Source organism: Rhopilema esculentum, unplaced genomic scaffold, assembly GCF_057945365.1.
Source record: "Rhopilema esculentum isolate cy_ngs unplaced genomic scaffold, ASM5794536v1 HiC_scaffold_29, whole genome shotgun sequence".
NCBI lineage: Eukaryota > Metazoa > Cnidaria > Scyphozoa > Rhizostomeae > Rhizostomatidae > Rhopilema > Rhopilema esculentum.
This window is the reverse complement of record NW_028300840.1, coordinates 68,367-96,106: the sequence shown is the minus strand read 5'-3', so window position 1 is coordinate 96,106 and position 27,740 is coordinate 68,367. Positions and strand designations below refer to the sequence as shown.

At 36.3% G+C, this 27,740-nt stretch overlaps 4 protein-coding genes and 3 pseudogenes across 5 annotated transcripts; 4 read left to right on the top strand and 3 right to left on the bottom strand.

Moving 5' to 3' along the window:
* Nucleotides 1-1,721: 1,721 nt before the first annotated feature.
* On the bottom strand, nucleotides 1,722-3,251 carry LOC135682971 (uncharacterized). The gene has a single exon (XM_065198096.2). It carries the CDS (start codon nucleotides 3,249-3,251, stop codon nucleotides 1,857-1,859), a length of 1,395 nt encoding a protein of 464 aa, XP_065054168.2. The 3' UTR covers nucleotides 1,722-1,856.
* A 3,645-nt stretch (nucleotides 3,252-6,896) lies between these two features.
* Nucleotides 6,897-8,470, top strand: LOC148957410 (uncharacterized; annotated as a pseudogene).
* Nucleotides 8,471-11,129: 2,659 nt separating this feature from the next.
* LOC148957409 (uncharacterized) lies at nucleotides 11,130-12,373 on the bottom strand (annotated as a pseudogene).
* A 590-nt stretch (nucleotides 12,374-12,963) lies between these two features.
* LOC148957407 (uncharacterized) lies at nucleotides 12,964-25,914 on the top strand. 2 transcript variants are annotated; one of them, XM_089115405.1, is made up of 5 exons: nucleotides 12,964-13,031; nucleotides 13,224-13,288; nucleotides 14,072-14,135; nucleotides 15,593-22,412; nucleotides 25,620-25,914. In XM_089115405.1, exons 1-4 carry the CDS (start codon nucleotides 12,977-12,979, stop codon nucleotides 15,649-15,651), a joined length of 243 nt encoding a protein of 80 aa, XP_088971531.1. In that variant the 5' UTR covers nucleotides 12,964-12,976; the 3' UTR covers nucleotides 15,652-22,412; nucleotides 25,620-25,914. The 2 variants fall into 2 exon arrangements, with proteins under 2 accessions (XP_088971531.1, XP_088971530.1); XM_089115404.1 differs by lacking the exons at nucleotides 12,964-13,031; nucleotides 13,224-13,288; nucleotides 14,072-14,135 and having other exon boundaries at nucleotides 21,273-22,412.
* LOC148957408 (uncharacterized) lies at nucleotides 22,561-23,949 on the top strand. The gene has a single exon (XM_089115391.1). It carries the CDS (start codon nucleotides 22,561-22,563, stop codon nucleotides 23,947-23,949), a length of 1,389 nt encoding a protein of 462 aa, XP_088971517.1.
* LOC135694309 (uncharacterized) lies at nucleotides 24,171-25,914 on the top strand (annotated as a pseudogene).
* Nucleotides 25,915-26,906: 992 nt separating this feature from the next.
* On the bottom strand, nucleotides 26,907-27,326 carry LOC135687919 (uncharacterized). The gene has a single exon (XM_065204558.2). It carries the CDS (start codon nucleotides 27,324-27,326, stop codon nucleotides 26,907-26,909), a length of 420 nt encoding a protein of 139 aa, XP_065060630.2.
* Between the last annotated feature and the right edge of the window lie 414 nt (nucleotides 27,327-27,740).

The window sequence follows — 27,740 nt, the reverse complement described above, 5'->3', positions numbered from 1 at the left end:
CATTTGTCTTTTGATTATTGATATCTTCAATGTTGCTAAAATTTAATCCTTTTTCTTTTAAAACTTGTATTAACTCCTTCTTTATTAACGGAATATCATACGCGCTACTGTTGAACCCAAAAACAGGAAGTGTAGATATATAATCCAAAAATCTTTTAAACATGCGAATTTGCGGTGTATAACATTCAATCAACGTCATTGGATCTTTACCGATCTTTTCCATTATTTCCATTTCTTTCGACATTGTAACCAAATCATCATCCGACATATTTTTTTCTTTTAAAGTAGAGCTCACACTTACAAATCCGTTAAAAAAACTCCCCTCACCTTCTTCCTCCTCATCGTCAATCGCGCTTATAAAGTCATCATTGTGGAGATAATTTAGCTCCTCAGTAGTAAATTTAATAAGTATCTTTCTTTCGGCAAAATATCTCTTTATATATAAAATAATTTCTCTATATCTACAAAATTCCATTTCTTTATTTAATTTCACCAATTCTTCCAGATCATCGACGAAAAAATTTATCAATTCTCTCGGATTTTCAGATATGCGAAATACAGTAGAATAACCATTTTCATCTGGTTGTAAATGATCAATATGCTCTGTTGTCAAATTGCTGCATATTGCGTACGACAAAGGTATATTTTCAAACACGTATTCCTCCCCATCTATAGTCAAATCAGCGGAGTTCTCTTTGAACTGTTGCGAAGAAATTATAGATTCGCCGTCATCAGAAAAAACAAACTCCTCGTCGTACAATTCTTGCATAACTTCTCTCTCTGTCAAAAAATGTTCTTCAGCTTCCTTTTTTAATCTTTCGTTTTCTTCAGTTTCATCAAAAAAGCCGTCTCTTATACTCTTTAATCTCCGATTTTTTAATTCACTCAAAGTCGTTCTTTTAAGCAAACTCTCAAAATCGTAACAAACCATATTTCCTTTAAAATACATGTTATTATTATTTTCATTGTTATCAATGTCGTTATTCTCGTCTTTTACAATATCTTTTAATAGTTCATCCGGCAAATGAAACATTTTTTTCAACATTTCAGGAAAAAGTTCATGAACATCAACAACTCCAGTAGCGCTAATAAGGGTTACATCAGTATTGCAACGTGTTATTTTTTTGCCGCTTCCAGCTCTATGTCGTAACAAACTTTTCATCCACGTAAAATTCTGTCCGCATACCAGACAACTAATATTGTCCATCAAAAGTCTTTTCTTAATAACCAAATAATAATGCTGATTAAACAAAATCAAGTTAATATTCATTTTCTTCTCGAAAATAAGTCTGTTCGAAGATTTTGACAATAAAGCCATTTTCACTCTACCTTTCGAAACCTTAGGAATAAAAACCATGATCTTACACTTAAACAAAAACTCCATAGCAGGCATGACTTTAACAGATACACCTTGGAATATTTGTTATGTTAATATTTGTTCTGGAGTAAGCTTGTACACTTCAGCATACATCCTAAATAGTTCAGCCGTTTTATCTTCAATTAGCGTTTTTATATGAGTATTTTCGCCTTTCCGCATTATCAAATTCTCCAATTTTATTTCCTTATCAACTAATAGTAATGAAACAGCTATCATCCTGAAAAAACATTTATTATCATTTACGACTCCACCAACATTTCTTTGCAGGTCCCTTTTTAAGCCTTTAAATATTTTGTTTGTTCTTAATCCCGCTTTTAAAAAAGAACGTATTTTTGTTAACTCCTTTTCTGTTTCAGAATCTTTAAAATCTGATTTTTCAACATTTTCTTGAACATCACAATCGCTTTCGTTTTCGTCTAAATCGTCACCATCATCCTCATCTTCAGCTTCTAATAAAAGAAAATCATTCTTTTCGATATCATCTTTCATCTTCGAAATCTTCGTCATCATCTTCATCATCTGAACTCTCGTCTTCGCTACTCCGACCTCCCAAATCGTCCATTTTGTCGTCGTTCATTTTAAATATTGATATTTTCATATTTGTTATTCGTAAAATATGCACTCGATACGAATAAAACATTCTCCGAACCAAGTCGAAATAGTTTTGTTTATATAAATCTTCGATAACAGAATCTGCGTCATTTTTGTTTTTTATAACGAAAAGATTCGGAACTTGATGAAGAATATCTTTATTTTGCGGTGTTCTAGTTAAATGTTCATCAACATACCAATGTCTTACAGTCGTTTTTTCTGTATCCAAAAGCATAAAACCGAACGCAATTCCCATTTTGTAAGGTAGTTGATGTACGGCTGCGTTATATACATCATGTATCGAATTTTCCAAAAACTGCCTAAACTGAACGTTTTCAACATATGGAATATTTATTTTTATTATGTCTCCGTTTTCTGATTTATGAGAATGTAACATAATTTCCGATGCATTGTCTAAATAAGCCTGTTTTACCATATCGCGCCATACCGATCGTACCTTTTTGACAGCGTTCGTTAATATATCTTCCTGCCCTTTTTCTTCGTTATGTTTAGAACTAGACGCCTTCCCTTCACCCAATAAATCACCACTCGTATCATACAATTCCATTAATTTAACTTCTTTATTTACAGCATTTAAAAAAAAATGCTCCTCATGAATTGCATTTATGTCTTCTCTCCAAGGTTCATATAAAAACTTTAATCTATTTACGAACTTTCGAACAGAACATTGTGTAGGAACCGCTTCTATTTGGAATCCCAAACGACCGTGATTTTTAAGCATGTGTTTGTTACACAACATCAAAGAACTAAACTCCAACGGACAATGTTCGCATTTAAAAGATTGTTTACAATGTCTTTCTTGATGAAGAAACAAATCCTTCTTTCGCAAAAAACCATAACCGCAAAAATTACAACAATTCTCCGAATGTTCCTTCGCTATATGGCTACGAAGTTTGTATTTTGATCTAAATTCACACTGACATAAATCGCATTGAAGTGGATTAGTATGAACTTGTGTCTTGTGCTTTCTTAAACTACCAATCTTACGAAAAACTTTACCGCAAATATCACAAACATGTTCCTCGTTGTTTTCGTGATAAATTGTTCGATGTAAAGTCAAAGAACGAACAGTCGGAAAAGATTCGTCACAATAACGACAATGAAAATTCCTCTCATGGTATAATCTCTTATGCTTCGTCAACGTATTCTGTGTTTTTAAAACACTAGAACATAAATCACAAGAAAAGTGCTTCTCTTTAACATGTATATCATAAGACTTATTATCAGGAAATTCTAACGAACATATTTTACAAAAAACCATATTCGTAAAAGTACCTTGTATGATGAACCAATCTCTTTATCTCTTATGAACCTTTGCTCTGGCCCAAGACGCTCTGACTGAATTGAAAAAAGCTCTCGCTTTTATAGCTAGATCGAAGTATTGTATGCTAATTTCAAACTATTTTTAAAAAAGAGACGTCATTATTACTGAACAAAAAAAATTGAAGTTTTTTCATATTCAAAGCTAAAAAAAAAATCTAAGTTATTCCTTATTTAAAAATTAAAGTTTTTTCAAAAACCAAAATTTGAAGTTCCTTCGAACAACTTCAAATAAAAAACTTGAAGTTTTTTATAAATTTGAAGTTTTTTTCTTATTTGACTTTAAACAATAGACGCTTCTCAATAACCAATCATATGAATGACATTTTAAGATTTAAAATATTAGCCAATAGTAAAGCTCCACATTTAACATCGTTGCGTAATATGTCAATCATTTATAAAACCACTTAACCAACTCCCGAATTCACAAACTGTCACACCAACGATCGTAATTTTGAAAGAAGTCGAAAAAAATGACGAACGAAGCATCAAAAACGAACAATCAAGCATTCGAAGTAAAAAAAGCTATCGATTCAGCCTTTACGGACGACGAAGAAGATTTAATTCCGTTATCTTTATTGTCCAAAAGACTACTGACATCGTGAGTATATTTCTTTTCTTTTTACTCTTTTTTAAACTGTTCATTTAGTTTAATTAACTTACACATCTTTTAAAAACACTTTTCAAATTTTTTTTATTAAACTTCAATTTTTCATTTAGACGCTCAAATAAAAGAACATCAACGTCGGAAGACGAATCATCACCCAAAAAGAAATGCGAAGGTTCTGTAACTGTAAATCATGCAGAAATATCAAAAGAGTTCAATTGACTAAAAGAGCTGCTAGAACCTTCATTCCCTTTAATGCCATCAATTCGACCACTCGTCGCTCCAGATATGGATACAGACACTGAAACAACGCTCACGGCAAACGAATCAGCAACAGAAGTAGAAAACTTCAACGAATCTACACCAAAACCAACCAAAGTTACTCCAACAGCCCGAAAATCCTTTCCCGCAGCACGAAGTCCACCTACTCCACTAGCGTTCGAGCCGCAAACGCCACCTATTTCAGAACCTGATACAGAACCTCAACAAGAAAGACCAACCCTGAACATCTTTAACTTCAATTTATCTGACGATGTTCCGACTGTGAGTAGAGATTTACCTAACTTCCCTTTTAACATTCGACAAAATGACCGTTTTTTTGAGACTTTACAGCAAATTGGCTTAGCTATTGATAATCTAAAAGATTTTTCATTATCTCCTTCTTCTGACGATCATCTTTTTGCTACCTTTTTACCACATTTGACTAATCGACTCGAACCTTTAATGCTGAAATTAACTGGACAGAAATTTGGTATATTTACCAACTTGAAACAACTTTCAATATACTTAATCGATCATTTTATTTTCGACATTCTGAACATTTGCAAATATCTTTTGACGGATCAACTAACAAAATACGAAAACAACGCTGCTCGACTAAAACACCTTAGATCTACTATTAATATTAACTACATTACCAACCCTAATAACCCAGATTTGATTGCCGAATACAAACGGAGAAGAGCTACACAAATTCAAAACGGCAGTTCAATAAGAGAAATGATGCACACAGTTAACAATGTCACTTCATTAAAAAGAAGTATCATATATGAAGACCCGTTGTTCGATTGTCACGATGCAATAAGAGTAACACTATTGTGCGCAATAGATGAAATCATGTCAAAAACTGCCATGACTGACGCTGAGAAAATCAAAGACATTTTTATTAATACAGTTATGTAAAACCAACTATATATGAACATTTTAACTAAGTAGATTAGTAACTACATTTTTTATTATTGAAGTAACTTTTCTTTATATAAACTTGAAGGCGTTGTAAGAATTGTGATCATTTTGTCTCTATCTTCAATATACTCAACATTTTTTTGCAACAAATCTAAAGCAGTAAAATTTTCGAAATTTCTCAAACTTTCATTCAAAAGTGAATCGCCATAAGAATGAAGTAAACTAACAACAGTTATACAATCATCGTATACTGCCAGATGCAAAACTGACTCTTTTCGATAATTTTGCTTGTTTAAATTGCAGCGACATTCAACCAAAAATTGAATTACTTTGCATTTTCTTTTACGAACAGCAATCATTATAGGAGTTTCGTGATTTATATTTTCTGCTTCAATATCGGCTCCATTTTTTATAAGATGTTTTAATAACCATCTATGTTCCATCCAAGTAGAAACATCCGTTTCTTCAATATTTGGAATTATTCGATGTAGAACAGTATTTCCATACTTATCGCGTTCATTTAAACATGTTGGATCATCTTTTACCATATATATAATTTTATCCAATTGTGAAAGTTTTTTATCAGAAACCAATTTTAACAATTCTGTCAACTCTCCCTTATGTTGAAGCTTTTCCTCAAAATACTGTATTGAGAACTCGTCTTCATCTTTCTTTTCAGAAAAACTCAAAAAAGAACCCATAATTTTAAACTTCAACTTTTTTTTATAAAACTTCAACTAACCTTCAATTTTTTAAAACTTCAAATTTATACTCAATTAATAAAAAATTGAAGTTATTTTAACTTAAATACCAGTCCAACAAAAATTAAATCAAAGTTGTGAAATATTATTTTTTAAATATATAACCATATCTTTAAGAATATATAAGTTATCTTTGTCGGCTTTAGAAACTTCAATTTCCTTTTGAGAACATTTCTTCTCCAAATCTTCTTTCATTTTTACTGCAAGTTGTAACGCTGTTAAATGTTGGTTGTTTTTCTTCAGAGGATCAACATTAGAACAAGAACTTTCAGAACGTCTCAAAAAATCGCACCAATTGCCAACAGCATAAAAACCATGCAAATGTAAAGAGATTACAGCTTTGTGCAAAACACTATTTCCGTCGTAATCGCAAATAGACAAATCCACCTCTTTGCGAAAAAGATAAGAAGTTAGCAATATTTGCCCCTTCTTTATGGCAATCATTACAGGAGTTTCTCCAACGTTATTTTGCACATTTAAATCCGCATTATTTCTTATAAAAATTTGAAAGAAATATTCCAAAGTTCCCCAATCTTCTTTGTCTTCGTCCCAATATTCACAAACTTTATGCAACAATGTATCTCCTTGTTCATCTCGCTGCATCAAAACTTCCACATTGTCGCGAACTCTCATATTTATGAACAAACGTAATCTCCAATCTAAAAAAGGAGAAATTCTTCTGTCAAAAAGTTCGAAGATATTTCTTTTACTCTTACAGTACCTTTGAAGACCTTCAGTCGGAAAATACAAATCAGGATACTCAAGTTTGTCGTTCGTCTTTTCAGCCATCTCAAGTTTGTTGTTCGTCTTTTCAGTCATCTCAAGAAAAACTAAAAAAAAAAACCTTACGGACGATCTTTTATACAATTTTGCCTCTGCGGAGCAGCCTACCACGTGGTCTTATACAAGACCCTACGCAGGAGCGCTAGGTTTAATATGCAACAGGTGGAACCCTAGTATACACTACTCTGGAGGAGCATCAGCTGATGTTAATAAAGATGTCGAGAAGAAGGCAGCTGATCTTGATATCTTAATGAGCAAAATAAAGGATAAATTACCCCATTCTGAATACAGTCTGAAAATTCAGATGCTCACACTAACACCTGAATCATGGAGCATCAAATTTGCCTCAGACTATTTTGGAGTTTCTGAATACTCAGTAAGAAAGGCTCTGGAATTGAAAGGCCAGAAAAGTATCCTTGCTTTGCCAGAACACAGAATAGGAAAAATACTGTCAGATGATATACACCAAAAGGTTAGGTCATTTTTTGAGGACGACAAATATTCTCGATTGTTACCTGGGAAAAAAGACTTTGTCAGCATTGGAAGGAATGTTCATGCACAGAAACGTCTATTGTTATGTAATTTAAAGGAACTATATGCAAGTTTCGAAGAATCCAACAGTCAAGTTGGGATTTTCGAAGTTCTGCTCTTTGCGACCAAAATGGTGTATCACTGTTGGCTCTAGTGGGGCTCATTCTGTCTGCGTATGCTCCATTCATCAAAATGCAATTCTTCTGGTGGATGCAGCAAACACTGAAAAAACATACAAGGAAATGATGGATATGGTTGTTTGTAGTCTTGACTGTAGGGAATGTATGGTGCATCGATGCAAAGATTGCCCAGGAACAACTGCTCTCAGCTTTTCTTGATGGGGCCTTCAGCGAGACTCAAAATGATATCTCTTTCAAGCAGTGGCAAAGCACTAATCGTACTGAATTGGTAACTCAAACTCTCTCTGTTGATGAGTTTATAGATCTTCTTGTGAAAAATATTGACAACCTCACTACACATTCCTACATCGCAAAATGCCAGGCAAGATACTTGAAGAGTAGGAAAGAGAATCTGCCAGATAACTCTATGCTTGTGCTAGGAGATTTTGCTGAAAACTATACGTTTGTGGTTCAGGACGAAATCCAGTCGTATCATTGGAGTAAAAATTATTGCACTCTTTACCCAGTCGTTGTTTACTTTAAGCAAGGTGAAAGACTTGAACACAAATCATATTGTTTTATATCTGATGACCTAGAACATGATACTAACTTTGTCTACGAACTTCAGAGAGAGCTCATTGATTTAATAAAGTTTAAATATCCCCATATAGAGATAATTGAATATTTTTCGGATGGCTGCGCTGGCCAATATAAAAACTTTAAAAACATGTTGAACCTGTGTCTTCACAAGACAGATTTTGGCTTAGAAGCAAATTGGACATTTTTTGCTACTAGTCATGGGAAATCTCCCTGTGATGGCATTGGAGGGACTGTTAAACGTTTGACTGCCCGTGCCAGCTTGCAACGCCAACATTCCTCGCAGATATTGACAGTAGCATCAATGTTAGAATTCTGCCAAGAAAACATTAAAGATATAAAGTTTTGTTTTCTTTCTAAAAAGAAATTACAGGCAGTTAGAGAGGAACTGAAAAATAGATTCTCTAAAAGGCAAACCATTCCAGGAACAAGGTCCTTTCTTTTTATCACACCATATAGTGACCACGAAATTTGCTTCAAGCGAACTTCAGAGGATGCAGAATTTTCTGGCAAATTTTCTATAACTGGTAAAACAATGTCTCAGGAGAAGATTAGGTATATGTTGCTGAAGTGCTGATTTATGTTGGGTTTCTTTTGAAAATATCATTTGTAATGTATCTACTGAAGAAGCATATTGCGAAACGTTAATCAAGTTGTTTTTTTACTGATCATCTATTTAAATTTTTAAAAAACATTACAGTCTAGAGCTTTTGAATACATATATATATATATATATATATATATATTTATACATATAATATATATATATATATATACGAGGGTCACTCCAAAATTATTGAGATATTCAAAAACCGCAAGAGGCATCGTGTTCAAATTTTCACAGTTTCTCAAAATACTCTCCACTGGCTTCCACACAAAGTCTCATACGATAAAACCACATATCAAAACAATGGGCCCATTTTTCCGCAGCCAGGTCAGAAACAGCCTCGTTGAAGGCACTAACTGCATCATCAGCGCTATCAAACTTGGTTCCGCGAATTTTTTCTTTCACCGCTGGAAAGAGAAAGAAGTCACAAGGTGCCAAATCAGGTGAATAAGGCGGGTGAGTCATCAACTGAACTGAATTTTCGGACAGAAAGTCGATGGTCAAAGCAGCTGTGTGAGCGGAAGCGTTGTCATGGTGCCAAAGTAGACCTCTTAAGCCGGTCCTTGGACGTTTATTTCGCCCAATTTCTAGAACCTGTGGTATGCAGTGGTTAACATACCAATCCGCGTTCACTGGACGACGGTCTTCAACTTGAATGGTTGCGACATGACCCGTCTTTGAGAAAAATGACGCAACCATCCTTTTGCCGACGCTTCTGGATCGCCGAAATTTTTGCGGCGGGTTTTCACCTGGAAGGATCCAAATTGAGGATTGGCGCTTTGTCTCCGGGTCAAATTGGTAAACCCAACTTTTATCGCCTGTCACAATGTCATAAACCCGTTTCGACTTCCCTTCATTAAATTTTTGCAGCATAAACTGGCACCAATTGACGCGCTGCTCTTTTTGCTCATCTGACAAGCAATGTGGCACCCAGCGGGCAGCAACTTTCCGAACTTGCAGGTTTTCATGCAAAATTGTGTGCAATGCTGCTGATCCAATCTTTACGCTATCCTGCATCATAGAATAAGTCATCCGACCATCTTGCCTTAGCATCTTCTCCACAGCGGCAACTGATTCTGGCACAACAGCAGTTGGGGGCCTCCCTGGGTGGGTCTCATCTTTAAGGCTCTCCCTCCCTCTCTTAAATTCGCCAAACCATCGAAAAACTGTTGCCCTTGAAGGTGCATTATCTCCAAATGTCTGCAGAAGTTGAGCTAGGCACTCTTCTTGTTTCAGCCCCCTTTTAAAATCATAATAAATCATTGCGCGAAAATCACGTCTTTCAAGCTCCATTTTTAACAAATAAGAACATCTAAGGTGCTGAAATTCAAAACCCTTTTTCATTTTTTTCCCGCGCTTGAAATTAACAAAAATTACAAAACATGGGTGAAATAGATGGTACAAGGCACCAAAAAAATGTCAAACTGATATCTCAAGCGGTTACTGAATATCTCAATAATTTTGGAGTGACCCTCGTATATATAATATATATCATAGATTGAAGAAAGTAAAACTACATGGTTTATCTCTACAAGCCTCTTTCGTGAGTAACTCACTCTTCAGGAGATGTTGACATACTAGAATATTCCTCGCATAAATAGATAATACAGTACAGAAGGTGTTACATAATGTGTGAGGTTATACAAAAGGTGAATTAGGGGCGGTACATAAAGGGATTTAGGTGTTACATAATAGTGTTTTGTTTCTATGGCGGCAAGAAGATACGAGTTCGTTTCGTTTGTTGAGTGTTGATAATTCAGGGTGGCAGATAATGAGGGTCTTTTCTTTAAGGCAAAGGCTGCATCTTTTGTTTGAGCTGCTGTAGGATGGCTTTTTTGAGAGGATGCGCCAGGAAATGGAGTGGTCGATGTTATTGTCTTAGGGTCCAGATGTATTTACTGAGTTCTGTGGAATTTCTGTGTTTTGTGTGACGGAAAGATGCGGTGTGATTTCTGTATCTTGTCTTGAATTCGTTTTCTGTAAGTCCAATGTATGTTTCTGTAGTGTCATTGTCTTGTGCTCTATTTCCTATCTTCTTTCTTTCTTTTCTTTGCATTTTATATTTATTATATTTATTTATCATTATTTATTATATATTCTTATTATTTTTTTTGGGACAGACAGCATTTACCGTTTCTTTTATTTACCGTTTCAGCTTATTTTTATTGAGTATCTATTTATATTTTTAAAGAACCTTAAAGTTAGGAGCTATTGAATATATATATATATATAGATATATAGATCATCAGTAAAAAACAACTTGATTAACGTTTTGCAATATGCTTCTTACGAATAACCTCCACTTGCATTTGGAGCGTAAAATTAGGAATACAAAACAATAGAACAAAAGAACCCATTTTACAAGCAAAGACAATAATGGCTAATTATACGACACAAGTAAACTTTCTGAGGCCCAGCTGAAGGTGAGAAAAGCGGAATAAATACAATAGATAAAAGAACAAAAGAGAAGCGTTAAGGCAGATGGTTAACTACCAAGGAATGCACAAAAACGAGAAAGGGTGAATGCTGTCTGTCCCTACCATGAAGATTAGAAAATAATATTATGTGGAAATAATAAATAGCTGTGAAAAGGAGAAAGTAATCGAAGAGATTAGAAATAAAAATAAAACTATGTTTCAACTAACCTAATATTAAGGCCCCTGGGCACCCCCTCATTATAAAGTTTCGCCCTAACTAGTAAATCTTTAAGGTTCTTACATCGTTTAAATTATATCAAAGGTGGCTGAGAAAACACCTTCCTATGCTCTTCCGATATCGTCAGCATAGAATGGAGTCTCCCGGCCACCTTGCCCAAATTATTCAAGGCTGGATGGTAAGTGGTAACCAACGGAACCCACCCACTCCCATTGCGATCTTGTTTCCCATTAGCCTTATCCAGTAATGTGACCCTATCCTGCTTACGTGCCTTATCTATTTGTTCTGTTATAAGTGATTCCTCATACCCCCTTGCCTTTAACCATCCAGCCAAATCCCTTAAACTACCCCTTAACTGGCGATCGTCCGAACAAATCCTACGTATCCTCAAAGCCTGACTATAGGATATCGTCTTCTTGGTGTGCCATGGGTGACAAGACTTCTTATGTAAATACTGATGTGTATCAGTAGGTTTACAAAACAAGTCTGTCGTTAGGACTCCCCCTTCATTTACACTAACCTTAACGTCTAGAAAACTTATACTCTCCCTAGAGTGCTCCTCTGTGAACTTAATGGTATCGTGGCTACTGTTAAGAAAGTTGATGAAGGTCTCAAGCTTCTCCTCGCCATGTGTCCAGATGGAGAAAACATCATCAATGAATCTCATCCAGACAATGGGTGTGTCCACTGATTCCTTCAACAACCTTTCTTACAACCCAGTCATTAGAGGTTTGCATAGGCTGGAGCGAACTTAGTGCCTAAAGCGGTGCCTAACTTCTGTCTTTAAAACCTATCATTAAATTCAAAATAATTGTTATTAAGAACCAAAGATGCTAATCCCACTAGGGTATCAGTAGCCACGTTTGGGTTTTCCCTTCTATCCAGCGCTTCCCTGATGGCTTCCAAACCCTCCCCATGTGGAATGCTAGGATAGAGCCCCACAACATCAACTGTGCACAGTATAGCCCCCTCTGGTATCCTACCTATTTCACCCAATTTAGACAAGAAATGATTTGTATCCTTAATGTAAGACTTACCGAGGCTAACCAGTGGATTGAGGCGGTGATCTAGAAATTCCGAAATATTCTCTGTAATAGTACCACAATTGGAAATGACTGGCCTACCCTTAACCCAACTTAATCCCTTATGAATCTTGGGCAACAGATAAAATCTACCTGGTTTTCCCTCATTATCCTTAAGAAAACCAGTCACTTCCATTAACCCGGGGTCCTCCACCCTTTTCACATCAATCCTATTTTTAGCGGCCTTACCCAATTCTATTGTGGGGTCCACCTCAATCTCAGCATCAATAGCAAAAAGTTAGCCACACAACGACAATTAGAAACATCTTAACTCTTACCCCCAAACGAGGATTCATTAGGCAATCATCTGTTTGTGTATATTAAGCTATGCTCAGAGAAGCTCTAACCTTATAAAATTCAATTTTGGTTAGAGGTCAATTTTAAAACTCTAGCCATTTTGTTGATAGAAGTTGAACTATCACAACTTTTAAGATTAAAGCTGCAATAGGGGGGGGGGGGGGGGTTGCTGACAAGTAGGATTCCATCTTTCACGGGAGGGAAAATAATTTGGTAGCACCATGGAGGGAGCATTAGGGAAACAAGAGGATAGCACTAGGGGAAGAGATATAGCTCCTGCCAATCTGAGTTAGAGAGGGGCTTGTTTATAGTTGGTCAAACAAACTGTAGTTGGTCACAATATTGTAAATGCTTATCAAAGTTTTCAAAATTTTAATTATTGTTGTATTTATATTGATATTGATATTTAAAATAATTCCTACAGGTACCAGCAGGAGCAGCCATGCAGAGATGCAGTTTCTGTAAACAGGCAGGCCACGAACTGCAGCTAAGTGATGGTAGGACTGTTTGCCCTCAAAAGGGGAAAGAAGTCTAAAACCATTTAAATAATTAATTAGTAAGTAATTAATTATTTTCAACAAAAGAAAGCCCATTCCAAATATCATAGTTCCTATATATATATTTAAATATATATATCATAGTGACATCAACATTCGAGTGTATCAAAAACGAAATTGATCTATTTCTAGCGGAAGTTCATCACCATATACAAAGGCAAATAATGCAAGATGCGACCGACCCAATTGACCTTTTTGTAAGTTCCTTATGCAGAACCTACGTAAAATATATAGCTATCTGTATTGTACGCACAACTCTCCTTTGAAAGTTATCAGAGATTCTTTTTACATCTAGGGATGTTTATTTGCGCAAAATTCATTCTGATTTATCACCTTTATATACCTCCATATATCATTTTCTTTGTGTCCCCAATCAGCTTCTAAGCTTAATATATTTGACACAAGAAAAGGGACTTTCATTGATTTATTGAATGATTGATCAATTGATTGAATAATTTGTCAAAATATATCGAATTTACAAAAAACAAGCAAAAACTACTGACTTTTTTATTAACATCCTCCTGGCTACCTTAAGGATTTTAAGAAAAAAATAACAAGTAAACATATTTTATGCATCTCGACAGTTCCACTGAGACACTTTCAGCATTCATATGCAAAGGTTGTGCAAGGGGAAAGGATCAAAAAGCCAAGAAAGGTATTCATATAGCGTTTACAATAGCAAAACAATTAACTTATAGAAAAGGAGCTTTGAAAATTTCTCACTTCCCTCAATCATCCAATGCAGTTCTAATAAAGTTCTTTAGAGTAAATCTGAGCCAGTGGAGGGATCACTGGGTAATGCCTCAGATGAAAGTAGACAAGTTGGGGTTTGTAGTTATTTTTCAAAATCTTCACTTTCATGGCTAAGTTTAGCTGTTTTGATTGCTCAGTAGACACCGAATATCCCCTATTTTACATTCCCTTTCCATTAGAATGGTTCGATACAGTTCTAATACCATTTTCTTTTCTGCCCTCTTTAGAGAAAATCCGAGCCAGTGGAGGATGCATCAAGCAGCATTTTTGATGAGAAGCAAGACAGAAATGGTAATGCTATTAACATTTATGTTTTTCTATGATAAATCAAGCAATGTTAACTTGAACAGGTAGCAATTCTTTGCAACTGTAGTTTTTATGAAATTCCATATTTTCAATTTCTTTTTTCTTATTCAGGGTTGATAATTTTTGTTGTAAAACTGGTCTGCGGTGGTAGGAGAATAAAGAAAAAATCGAATTGTACCAATGTAAAGTTGTTGGCAAAAGCAATTGTCTCTTTTGATGCCCAAACAATTTCTGAAAACAATGACAAGATTGAGACTTTTAATGATGACTCTGTCTGCGGGCAAGTTTCGGAACAGAATACTCTAGTTAACTTTGATAATAAGTGGGGGGAGAAAAAGGAAAGCGATACAAATCTATCTCTCACAAGTCTGCAATCATATCTAGTACTCTGAGCAAGCGTGTTCCCGAAACACCATTCTTTGGTTCTGAAAATTTGAAGACAGGAAACATTCTAAGAATAAAAATGTAGTAAAATGTCTAAATAGTAGAAGGAAAGTAAAAGATTCTCCTAGGAGAGGCTGAGTCAGTCTATGAAAAGCGTATTTGAGGAAGGTTGTATGAAGATACAGAGAATTCATGTGTAGGAACTGATAGTTGAGATGCTTCTTCCCTTTCGCAAGACAATTTGCATGTTAACAGTGACACTTCCATTGAAGAAGATCCCCATATTAATCATCCAAAGATCTTATAAAAGCTTTGTCTAGATCAAAATATGGCTAAAAAGATATCAGGGCCCATATTAAAAGAAAAAGCATAACATTAACCCTACCGAAAAATTGGTAAAAAAATGTTTGACTATAATAGCGTAAACAACAGTCAGGAAGGCAAAACAACTCATCTTTCATCCGAGGGAAATGGTAGCTAAGACCAATAAGCTTTGTGTTTTGGAGTTTCGCTACACGCACATTTAAAAAAAAAAGCTCAAGAAAAAAAATCCAAATATTCTGACTGACAAGGCTGCATGTAAAATACCAGAATGTCAGTTTAAAGTAACCTTTTCCATACCACTTTTCTTGTCACTTTGATGGTAACGTTTATCATAGAAAGGATTCTTTAGCAGCAAGGAATATTTCTGACAAGGAAATGAGACACTGACGTTTTTGTTTGTTGAAGAAATAAATTTTGCCATCCGAAAAACATAAAACAGACCTAGAATCAATGGATCCCCATTCTTTTGCTGCAGGTAAAATGACTAAGGCTGGCAAAAGTCACATTGCATATCAGCAGCTAGCTGCTAAAGCCCGAAAAGAGGCAGATTCCATTGATTTCTCAGTTGATTTCAAATCTTAAGTGAACGTGGTATAAAAAATAAATTCAATAATTGCTGGAGCAACAATTTCCCCGTAGTCACACTACCCTTGCACTTGGTCCCTGTCCAGTTTTGTGCATGCTTATTTTATTCAAAAGCCCATAATTATACTTTCCTCATCAATTATGGATAGCAGCAAGGAGAGATGTTTCAAGATGTTCAAAGATTACTTTGGCCTGGAGAGAGAAGTAGCAGGCTTCCATGTGGAAAAGGCATCACAAGAGGTAATTCAATTAGTCAATTGTTCTTCATTAAAAGATGATGCAAACATCGTCAAAAAAGCAACTGTTTTATTGTTATGTAGATATGTTGATAAAGACGTTACAAATGCATTGGCAACAATCAAAGAATCAATGAACTCTTTTTGCAAAGTATTAGATGACAACAAAAAGCGATACATCCATTCAGATATTTCTGCTTCTCATTTTTTGTATTGGGGACATGTACAAAAAATGAGAAGCAGAAATATCTGAATGGATGTATTTATCATTAGTATTTATCAGAATTGGCGACCAAACAATTTAAAACTCTGAGTTTCAGGTAGACAGGAAAACAACACATAAACCTTTTCTACATTGAAATCGATTCTTGATTCATCCTTAACTAACGAGGAGTTTGAATGCGCTTCAGATTAGTCTGAAAGTAGTGTTGACTCTAAAACTCTAGAATTAGCTCTTAAAAATTTGGAGTAAAAAGAGACAAGGTTCCCGCTACCGGTTCGCCAGAACATAAGTTGAGTGAAAGTGACACGGATACTGATACTGCTGACGCAGCTACATATACCCATCAAATCAAGCACCTGAGAACCAAATCCTTTCAGAACGACTTCAATAATTACGCCTAATCTGACAAGCAATCATTTTTGGAAAAATTTGCAGACGAAACAAAATCCAAGGTTATATCTAGGGGGAAAAATTGTCAGAGCAAATGAGAGCCCTTATAACACTTCATAGGACAGTGTATACAAACCTGGCTGTGAAAGAATTGTATTTTTTTGCGGTACAGAATTTGAAAATGGCTTTGAAAAAAGCAAACATTTTACAACATACTTAAAGCTTTTTCGTCTGACACTCCTCAGAGCATAAAACGTCAGAATAAGGTTCCGAAAAAACACGTTTGAAAAATATATACCCAGTTGTGGATCGAGATAGGCCAATCAGAAAAATGCAAGCACAAGACCGGTATAGTTGACCAATCAGTGCCGCGAGCCTAAAGAAAAATTACCAATGGAGTCCAAGAGAGAAAACGAACTCCTTTTGTCTACACAATGGCGGCTTTTTCGTTTTTATGTAGATTGACTCCAAAACTGCTAGATGGAAGGACGACCGGGCTCTGCCAATTATCCGAAACATGTCGTCATTATAGAGTTTTGCACAATCTGGGTTGTCTAAAAGATGTTGACCAATGGCAGAATCACTTGTTTTAACAGTGTTTCTAGACCTACAAGATCGAGGAGGCTGTTCTCTTTGAGGGGCAGTTTTGTTTCGTATGTTGGAAGGAACATGCTGTTTTATCCTATCCCCCAATCTTTGGGTTGTGCGCCCTACGTAGCCAGAATCACACTGGCACGTAAATTCATAAATGACGGAACTTTTTTGTTTGGTAGGGACGCAATCCTTTTGAATGGATGGAAGGGCTCTCCTAGTGCTGTAAACAATCCGAGGATTGACAGCAAAGAAACAATTGGTTATGGCTTGCCTAATTTGACTCTCGAATCGCAAGGAAGTGTTACCAATCCATGGTAGTTTCAAATAAACTGGGCACTTTTGCGGACCAAACTTTTGAACAGCCGAAAAACTTGCGATCTTCTCCTTAGTATAAGATAAAATGACGTCTTCAGGATAGCCGTTGTCCAAGAAGATCGTTTTGAGTTTTTCCAGTTCAGCGTGCAGTTTAGATTTCGAGCAGATCATAAGTGCCCTATGTACTAATGTTTTGACAAGGTTGACTTTGCGTTGTTTTGGGCAAAATGAATTCCAGCGTATGTACTGACCGGTAAAAGTAGGCTTGCGATATACACTGGTAAGAAATCCAGTGTTAGACTTTTCGACCAAAACATCTAAAAATGGTAAGGAATCATTTGCTTCCTTTTCAAACGTAAACTGGAGGGCTGGGTGTAGGCTATTTAGGTGTTTTAGAAAAATATCACACTCAGCCTCTGTTTTGAAAATGGTATATGTGTCATCCACATACCGAAAATAGACACCTGGCTTTTGGTCGTAGTCGAACAAACGCTCTTCATGAAAGCCAACAAAGATATTGGCCAAGGCAGGTCCCAGAGGGCTACCCATAGCGACACCATCCTTTTGTTGGTACATTTCATTGTTAAAACTGAATTCAACTGAACGTGTTGCAGTTTCCATCAGTTCAATGAATACTTCCTCTGGGAATGGTGGGCTATTAAGCTCGCTTCGGTACAAAGCGTCGGCACATATTTTGATGGTCTCACTCAAAGGAACATTTGTGAAAAGACTACTAATGTCAAAAGAACACATGAAAGATGTTTCGTTTTCGATGTTCAAGCTTTAAGTATGTTGTAAAATGTTTGCTTTTTTCAAAGAATTGTATAAAAAACTCCACACTACTTTTGGAAATTCAATGAGGCGCATTATCTCAGACTATAGTTCCCTATCCATAGAAACGGTTGCAAAGAGGATGTCTGTGTGATTTGCCTCAAATGTGAATTAAATTACAATATAAAAAGGAGATTTGGCCACACGTGTCCTGATATAGTAAAGCACTTCTTGCTATCAGAGCACCTGGCAGAATTTATAATGAATAATATAGCCTTTCTTATGAACAAGCGACAGGAAAGCTTTACTCCATTGACAGGCCTGTAAATACAGTTTTCTTTGATGCTCTAAAACGCCAGTAAAATTCCCGGGGGCCTTCCTCTCTTTAAAAACTTTGATAGCTGTCCAAGATAACAATGGTCGCGTGTATAATTGTCATATTATCTATGTCATTCCCGTCCCTATTTGTAAACAATGCATCTTTATTGAAACTAACCATGTACGATTTCACGTGAAAATGATTGCTTATTTCATTAAATCCATAACATCTTCATCACTTTTGCTAATTTTTATATTGATTGAGAATTTTTTTGTACCAAGTACGCAATTGTAATTAAAAAGAATTCAAATGCAATGAATTAATATGAGATTGTTGAACAATTAAATCTATATTGTATATTAACAAAAAAACGAAGGTAAAATTGTAGAAGATCATTTTTTATTTCAAAGCGGGAGATGTTTTCCTATTCATGTTGTTTATTATAAGAAAAATCTATTCAAAGAAGGTACCAACATTATAAAAAATTATTTTGAATTATAAAAAATCTATCGAAAGTGGTGTTTTTCTGCTACTCTAAAAATATTTAACACCAAACCAGAAACTTAACTCTAACAAACTAAAGTTTCAGCCAAATCCGAACAGTTTTTCGAAAGTTCTTGAGGGATGCTGGCACATCAAGTTTTAAGGCTTTAGCATGGACCTCAAAGAGCGTTGCCTTGAAAATTCATCAGAACCGTTTTAGACTTTACGAGACCAAAAAAATATCTCATCAATTCTAGCTGATTTACAAAGTTTAAGTCCATTCTGAACAGTTTTCAAAAGTTATTGAGGGACACCAGCACATCAGATCTGGGTTATAAGGTTCAGTATCGATCTTGAAAAAGCGTTGCCTTGAAAATTAATGAAAACCGTTTCAGACTCTACAAGACCCAAAATAACATCTCTATTCTTAATGGTGTTTTGAGTTATTGAGGGACACCGCCACATCAGATCTGAGTTATAAGGCTTCAGTATGGAGCTCGGAAAACGTTCCATCAGAAAATTCATCAAAACCGTTTCAGACCCAAAAAACATCTCAATCTCATGAATTCTGGTTGATTTGCAAAGTTTCAGCCGATTCTGAACAGTTTTTCCAAAGTTATTGGGGGAAAAGTTATTAGGTAGGTTTCTGCTTGAGGGTTTCCTCTGAGTTTGTTGTCGTTTCCTACAACTGGCCATTTTTGCTGTTATTCGATTCAAATTAGAGATACTTTGTCATAAGGGTTGGTTTTTGTTCTTCTTAGTTGATTTAGATGTTTTCCTCCAAGTGTTTTGGCGTAGGTCGCTTGAAATGAGGGCCTGCTACGACATAGCAAGGGTTGGTTGCCATTTCAAACTTGGGTCGTGTCAAAAAATTTGGAGGTTTTTTCCTTATTCAAGTGATAATTCCAAGTATCTTCTAGAAAGAACCCCCGAAATAAATGGACAATCCAGCAAGGATACCTGCTTTTCTTTTTTTATGGGAATCGATTAAAATCCGAATGTCTATTTGCAGTGAAATTTAGGTGCTGTCAAAGTTTTTGACGTTTTTGCTCACCTTTGAAGTATAGCGCATCTTATTATGAACAAGATACACGAATCAATAGAGAATTCAGTGAAATTTTCCTCTATGAAATATCTTTTTAATATATTTTATCGTTTTTTGCTAGAAGGAATCAAAAGTCGCAATGTCTATGCGAATGTCTATTTGAATGTGTAAACGAATGTTGCACACCTAGTAGCAGAACTCAGGATGTTCTGCAACAGCCAAAACAGTCGTACATAAAGATATCGGCTTCTTGAAAACTAAGTTATTGGCTTCTTGAACACAAAGTTATGGGCTACACAAAGTGGTTTTGCAACAAAGAGCTTGGTGGAATAATAAGTGGCTGTCATGTGATACTGCAACAAGTGTCATTGACATCCACTACAAAACGATAGGGGCAGTCCTATATGAAATTTTAACAAATAAAAGCAAGACAGCCAACACACAAAGTACAGCCGGGGACGTTTGCATTCAAAAGCAACAAGTCGTATTTGTCTTTCTGCTCAAGCTTTACCGAAAGATATTTAAGCAATCCACGCCAGTCATGACCATCATGCAGAGGCCAACGCTGGATTCCTACAGCTAAGATTGATGATTTTCAGCGTTCACTTAATTTTTTAAATCTACGTATGGGAAGAGACAATCCAGGATGACCCAGTTCGTGAAAGAACTGGGTAGAGGGCAATCAAGAATGGAAATGATGGCTCGCAAGAAAGCTGGAAGACTTCATTACAAACACTTGCATTGACCATTTGGAAACCTCAAATAATTCAAATGGATGGATCTCATTCATCCAACAAAATTCAACGAAAGAAGAAACGCAACAACTAATGAGCAAAAAGCTTTAATTGTAGAGCTGCAAAAATTGTACCCATTTGCAGTTCAAGATGTGACAACAAAAGAAAATAATCTGTCGATCCTTTATAAAAGCAGTGAGATATCACTCCTTTTGCAAAAAGTTGCCCGAGAACAGGATACAATCCATGTAGCCAAAAAGGAACGCCAAGCAAAGCTGCAACAAAAAGTCGAAAAGGTTAGCAACAAAACAGGCGAATGAATTTGGACATGAAAATTGATTCTGTAAAAGAGGGCTCACTAAGTATTCAAGATCTCTTATCTGTTATCAAGAAGGCAACACTTAAGGAGAGTCTTCCTCAGGCAATGGCACTGCTAGAGCTTGCAGCTACAACTCCACTGACCAGTGTCCATTGTGAGAGGATTTTTTGCACCTTCAAGGTCAAGCATGCAACAAAAAAGAAAATAAATGCTTGTTATTTTGCAAGTAGAGCACAAGCTTAAGGTTGCTGACAAGACAGCCATTTTTTAGACAATGTTGTTGCTAGATTCAAATCATTCAACCGGCAGAGATTCGAAAGATTTTCCAAAAAATAAAAGAAGGCTAATTATTTAGCATTTGAAATATCATATAATTTGTTGTAAAGTACTGCGTAGCGGCATGCGCAGCATGGGGCATCGAGCAAATGTATGCAAGAGCAATCGTTTGTGCAAAATATGCAAAGGATGTCATCACCACATTTTGTGTGACAAGAATTCTGGGAATTCTGGTGCTGATGCAGATAACCCGAGCCATACAGTCACGGCCACAGTAAAGACAAAGAACATGGTGCTCATGCAAACTGTGACAGCCATTGTAAGCGGGGAAAACCATGAGCAGAAAGTCAAGGCTACCATTTTATTCGACAGTGGAAGTCAGAAATCATATATCACTAAGGATTTGATGAAGAAGCTTGCCATACAACCCAAGGAAACCGAAGTCGTGAACTTGAACACTCTTGGTACACAAAACTGGCGAAAAATAAATTTTGATGTCGTTTCGTTTTACTTAGAAGTTGATGATGGTATTATTCCTATTAACGCGTTGAGCAATTCAGTAATATGCACTCCCATTGCTACGCGCGTAGACGTAAGAGAATTCCCACATTTGCAAGGTCTTCAACTAGGAGACTCTTTCGATGGTAGTGAAGTTAAGAGAATAGACGTATTGATAGGATTAGATCATTATTATGATATTGTGGATGTTATTCGGGGAAGCTCGGGGCTTATAGCCATTAGAACTAAACTTGGTCGGTTGTTGTCTGGTATTGTTGATAAGGTTGAAACATCATCTTCGCTCTACAGTAATATGATTCCAAGTCTCCTTTTAGATGTTTTACAGCCAGATTTAGAAGGTGGGGAAAACAGCCATGAAATCACAGACACACTACGAGAGTTCTGAAGGCACAAAAATTTCAGTCTCATTCCCAACGGCAAGGCGAGAGGTGAATTAGGAACCGATCCATTGAGCGAGCAAAGCACCGGTGATTCGACGACCGAATGGGATATCAAACATAATGGAGACAGATATGAAGTTGGTCTCCCTTGGAAAGGAGACATCGGCTCGCCAGTAAAAAGGGACTATGAGCTTTGTTTAGCTCGCCTGACGTCATTGAGGACAAGACTGCAATCTGATGAAGCCCTGTTGAAAGAATATGATCATATTTTCAAGGAGCAATTAGATGCTGGTATAATTGAAAGGGTGCCCCCTGCAAAGGAACATGCCATGAATGTGGTAAGAAAAGATCATGACACCACCAAGGTAAGAATTGTTTTTGATGCCTCCGCTAAATCTAGCCCTGATTTTTTTTCATTAAATGATCAATTACAGAGAGGAGATATCTTTATGCCATTGATATTTGATTCAGTACTTTGTTTTTGTACTCATCCTATTGTAATGACTGCTGATAATGACTGCATTTTTACAAATTGGAATAGATAAGAAAGACCGTGATTTTTTAAGATTTCTATGGGTCGATGATGTTGACAAGGAACATCCCGCCATAGTTCAGTATAGATGGGCACGCCTACGCTTCGGATTAAAATCCAGTCCAGCTATTTTAGGAGCAACAATAAGAAAGCACATAGCACAGTTTGAGGAAAGTGAGCCTAATATTTGTAAGATTCTGAGCCAGTTATATGCTGATGATTTGTGTTGCAGTGCAGAATCCTCCGCAGCGGCACTAGAGATCTATAGTAAGACAAGGGTAATTCTATCAAAGGGGGGTTTCAACCTACGTAAATGGAAGTGTAATTCATCGGAAGTGCGTGCTAAAATAAATGAATTAGAATCAAAGGAATCGGCTAAGGTAAATAGTGAGAACTCAAATATTTTACAGGACGACCAAACGTTTGCAAAGTCTGCAGTTGGCTTACCTATAGGCAGCAGTACTTCTAGGGTATTAGGGGTCAACTGGGATTTTGAGTCAGATCTATTTTATTATGATGTGCAGCAAATAATAGATCTGGCAGCTAAGCTGCCCCCTACGAAGAGGTCTTTGTTAAAAGTAGCTGCAAAAGTATTTGACCCCCTAGGGTATTTGGTTCTGTTTACCGTCAACCTGAAAATCCTGTTTCAGGATTTATGTGTCGCAAAGTTCCCTTGGGATAAAGAATTAGAAGGCTCAGAGAAACAACGCTATGATAAATTAATGAAAGATCTTTGTATGTTACAAGGGGTAACAGTTCCGAGATGTATACGTCTCAAGGACAAGAAACCGCATAACTATCAAATACACGCTTTTTCAGATGCCAGCGAACAGGCATATGCAACATCTGTTTACTTGCGCACAATGTACGAAACTGGGGAAATTGGCGTTAAATTAATTGCAGCGAAGGCTAGGGTGTGTCCAATTTCAGGTAAAACAATTCCCAAATTAGAATTACAAGGGGCACATTTGATGGCTACCTTCGTTGAGTCAATAAAACGGGTTCTTGTTGAGGAATTAAATGTAAGTGATATTGACACGTATTACTGGGTGGATTCTGCTGTCACCCTCTGTTGGATTGGTAATGAGAAGCCTTGGAAACCATTTGTACGAAATAGGGTCAGTCAAATAAGGCAAATAACAACCAAGGAGAGTTGGTTTTTTTGCCCGGGAAATTTAAACCCTGCAGACATTCCATCAAGAGGTAAATACATGCAAAATTTGGGCGCTGATTCTCTTTGGTTGGAGAACACCATGGCCATGAATGAGAAAACATGTAGTCCGCCAGTAATAACGCATACAGTTTTCAATAGAGATTTTACGAAACAAGACGTGACAGATCGAGACGAGCTGAAAAGGTCTGGAATCTAGTCATCCCGATGTGTTGACCTTTTTCCTGTTATGATTCACAACGTGCCTGTCACAACCCATTGGAATTTGGCGCCAAATTCAGTTTACTCGAAGCTGCAGAATGGCGAACAATCTATTCATCATGCTCGAGGAAAATATGGAAGATGTAGAGGACTACCTTCTATTACATCATGGTCACCCAAACAACGTTAATCTTCATTTAGAGCTTCCATATTTTAAATATGAGCGTTTTAGCTTGGAAGATTTGGCCGAAGAGGAGTGCTCTGTTGAAATGCACTTTAAAAAACAGGACATTTACAACCTTCTGCAAGCCCTTCATCTGCCAGAGGTTTATTGCTGCTACAATGGTGGTTGAAGAACTTTGTGTCTGTTTGAAGCGTTTCACGTATCCCTGTCGCTACGCGGATTTAGTCCCAAGGTTCGGAAGGCCTGTTCCACAGCTATGCATGATCTTCAGCTCGGTAATTGATGATATTTTCGACAGCTTTTCCCATCTTTTGAGCGACCTGACCAACCATGGCTTTCGAGAGAGAATCTCCAGTCATTTGCTGATGCAATACATAACAAAGGTGCTGCATTGGACAACTGCTGGGGATTTGTTGATGGCACTGTCAGGCCTATTTGCAGGCCAACCAGGAATCAAAGAGCTGTCTACAATGGGCACAAAAGGGTTCATGCACTCAAGTTTCAGTCAGTTGTGGCTCCCAATGGTATGATTGCTAACCTTTTTGGGCCTGTTGAAGGTAGAAGACATGACAGCAGGCTTCTTGTAATGTCTGGTTTATTGGAGCAGCTGGAACAACACTCCTTTTCCCCAGATGGTGTAGCTCTTTGCATTTATGGTGACCCTGCTTACCCACATCGTGTTCACCTCCAGCGCACGTTTGCAAGAAGAGCAGAACTCGCACCAAATGAGCTGGCTTTTAATCAATCAATGAGCCAAGTCCGAATTTCTGTTAAATGGCTGTTTGGGGACATCATTAACTACTTCAAGTTTTTGGATTTCAAAAAAAATCTCAAGATTGGCCTCAGTTCTGTTGGAAAGTTTTATGTTGTTGGTGCATTGTTAAGAAATGCTTTAACATGCTTGTATGGCAACAACACTGCAAAATTCTTTGAAGTCATCCCTCTAACACTGAATGAGTACTTCTTGTAGATCTACTTGGCAATCCACCGAACTTGAAGAGAAGAAAGATGATATCAGCCAGATGTTCACAGATAAAAAAAGTTTTTTAAAAGCTACCGCATTTCCAATGTTATGTACCTCAGTAACACCACACAAAATATTTGCACACATTAGACAAATTTTTAAAGAAAGACTTAGAATGATATTTCCACAAAAAGAAGCTGAGAGAAAAAACAGGCTACCCTTGCGTACATGTTTTTTTCTGGAAGTATACTTTTATCCTGGTGTTTTTTGTATATTTTTTGTAACATTGATATGTACCTATTTGCTGTAATCCACCCACAGTTAGAAATATGACTTGATGTTTGAAATAGTAGCGGAATATGAAAATTTTTCAGAAAAGAATTCATCAAAGATGACATGCAGAACTCTTAAGCTCGGTCATTAGTTTGATATTGGGTACTCCAGTTTCTTATCCTCCTTTTTCAAAAATTTAATGCTCATTGTTTCTTGAGAGTTTCTTAATTATTTCAATATTTTGGAGCCCTCTATTTGATTTTCCATTCTTGGAAATTGCCAAGCACAAATTTGTTGGGGAGAATCAATTGAAGTTGCAAATGGTGAGACTTGCTTGGTTTCAAATGCACTTTACATCTCTTTCAAAAAATTCACTCCCATTATAATGCTGTACATAGATGAGGGTAATTTATTTTATTCTCTGTCTATAGTTGTATCATATAGATGAATTTTTATGAGAGCCCTTTCTATTAACTATCTAAATTGTTTACTGATTTTCCAGTATTTGTTTCTTATGAAAATTTGCATGTTTTCAATTTGGATGTTTGCCTCTTCATGACAAACAATCAGATAATGCTATAGAAATACAGCAAGAAAGTTTTGGATTTTGATTGACGTAAATGTGATATATAAGGTTGATATTGAGGTCATACAGATATAATTGAAAGCATTGAAAATGTACTATCATACAAACCAAGAATGTTGCTTGTTTATGAATATAAAATATACTTTTAACCAAATATTTCATTAACCAGCCCCCTAAGCAGCAAGTTTGTCATCTAGCTAAGCAATAAATTTGCCATCTTCCTCGCAAACATCTTCTACACTTAACAGATTTCTCAAGAATTTTTGTTAGTTTTTAAAATGGTGAAACTAAAACTGTGTCTTGCATAGTTGATTGGATGAAAAGAATCAGTGTTCACTGGTTTGTTATTTAGTGCTTTGTAGATATTTACTGTATATGTTTTTAGTGTAAAGAATAGAACAGTTTTAAGTGGTACTTTCCTGATAATGACAGTCAGTTAACTCATAAAGAAATTCTTGGAGAACCAAGTACAGTTTCTAGGATTGTAATTGCCTAATTGAGTTATGCACAAAAGGCCTAAATCATTAAAGATACAAGATACTTTACAAAATTCATGGATAACAAACAAATGATGTAAAACTCAACACATTTAGATCAAATTGATTCCTTTAAACTTTTGGAGCTTATATAGAAGCTGTCTTAATATTTAAAAATTGATATCTGTAAAAAAGGTGTTTTTTAAATCTAGTAGCAAAATAGTGGCAAGGTTTATTAAACAGAAGGTCTTGTTTAATATGTTGATTCTAGAGAGGCTTATTTAGGAAAATATTTCAATTTTAGTGTCAATATGACTAAAATTTAAGTAAATTTGTCCAACAGCTTATTGACAACATCAAGCAGCAGTTGGTTCTGATGCTGCATTTGCCCTTGCTGCTGCTGAAACATGACCATCATATCCCTGTCCCTATTTGCCCTTGCCTCATTATTTGTTTCCTTCATTTCTAGCTCTCACTTCTTAACTTCCCATTCTCTCTCCTTCTCTTTTTCTTTTATCTCAATCTCTTTCTCTTTTATCTTAATTTCCTTTTCTTTTACCTCAATCTCTCTTCTTCTCAATTCAAACTCTTCTCTTTTTAGTTGCCGATCTCTCTCAGTCTTTTCTCGCATATAGTTGATCACCTCTTTGTCCCCATCAGCCTTTCTTCTTTTTCTCCCACCTTCCTGACACTCTCTCTCCCTTGTCTCTCCCAATCTTTCCATAGAGCGTTTTCTTACAGATTCAGCTGTTTCTTTCACTTTTTCTGCAACTCTCTCACCAGCCCTGGCCATTTCACTCTGTGCTTCATCCCTCCTTTCAATAATGTCCTGAATCGCTTGCTCCAATTCAGTTGGCTCTGGTGGGCTGATACCACTCTCTTCTTCTGACATCTTTTTTTTAAAGCCTCGTTTAAGCTTCAAAAATCGGTCCCTCACTGCTCTTTGATCAACAGAGAAACGTGGTTCAAATATCTTATTTAAAATGGTAGCCACCTTATCCCAAACGTGACCACGCTCTCAAGTACCCATTTTAAAATGAAAGAGCTCCTCAACAAGGATCTCTCTACAGAGCAGTGTGTCATACTCTAAGGTCCATGTCATTTTTGGCCTAATTAATAGAACATAAGAATAGAAAAAAGACAATAAGCACTCATATCTGATCCAAATCATGAATAAATTTATATTTGCAAATTTCAGACTAATAAACAATTGTACCACAATCAACAACACATAATCAAAATTTAGTGGCAACATGGAATATAATGGATTTCTTAATGACAATTTTCATTTTGTTGGATTTTAAGG

Bases quoted from the DNA above. Each gene is read 5' to 3' on its own strand.
- LOC148957407 (XM_089115404.1), top strand. From the start codon at position 21,273: ATGCGCAGCATGGGGCATCGAGCAAATGTATGCAAGAGCAATCGTTTG.
- LOC135682971 (XM_065198096.2), bottom strand. From the start codon at position 3,251: ATGGTTTTTTGTAAAATATGTTCGTTAGAATTTCCTGATAATAAGTCT.
- LOC135687919 (XM_065204558.2), bottom strand. From the start codon at position 27,326: ATGTCAGAAGAAGAGAGTGGTATCAGCCCACCAGAGCCAACTGAATTG.
- LOC148957408 (XM_089115391.1), top strand. From the start codon at position 22,561: ATGACTGCATTTTTACAAATTGGAATAGATAAGAAAGACCGTGATTTT.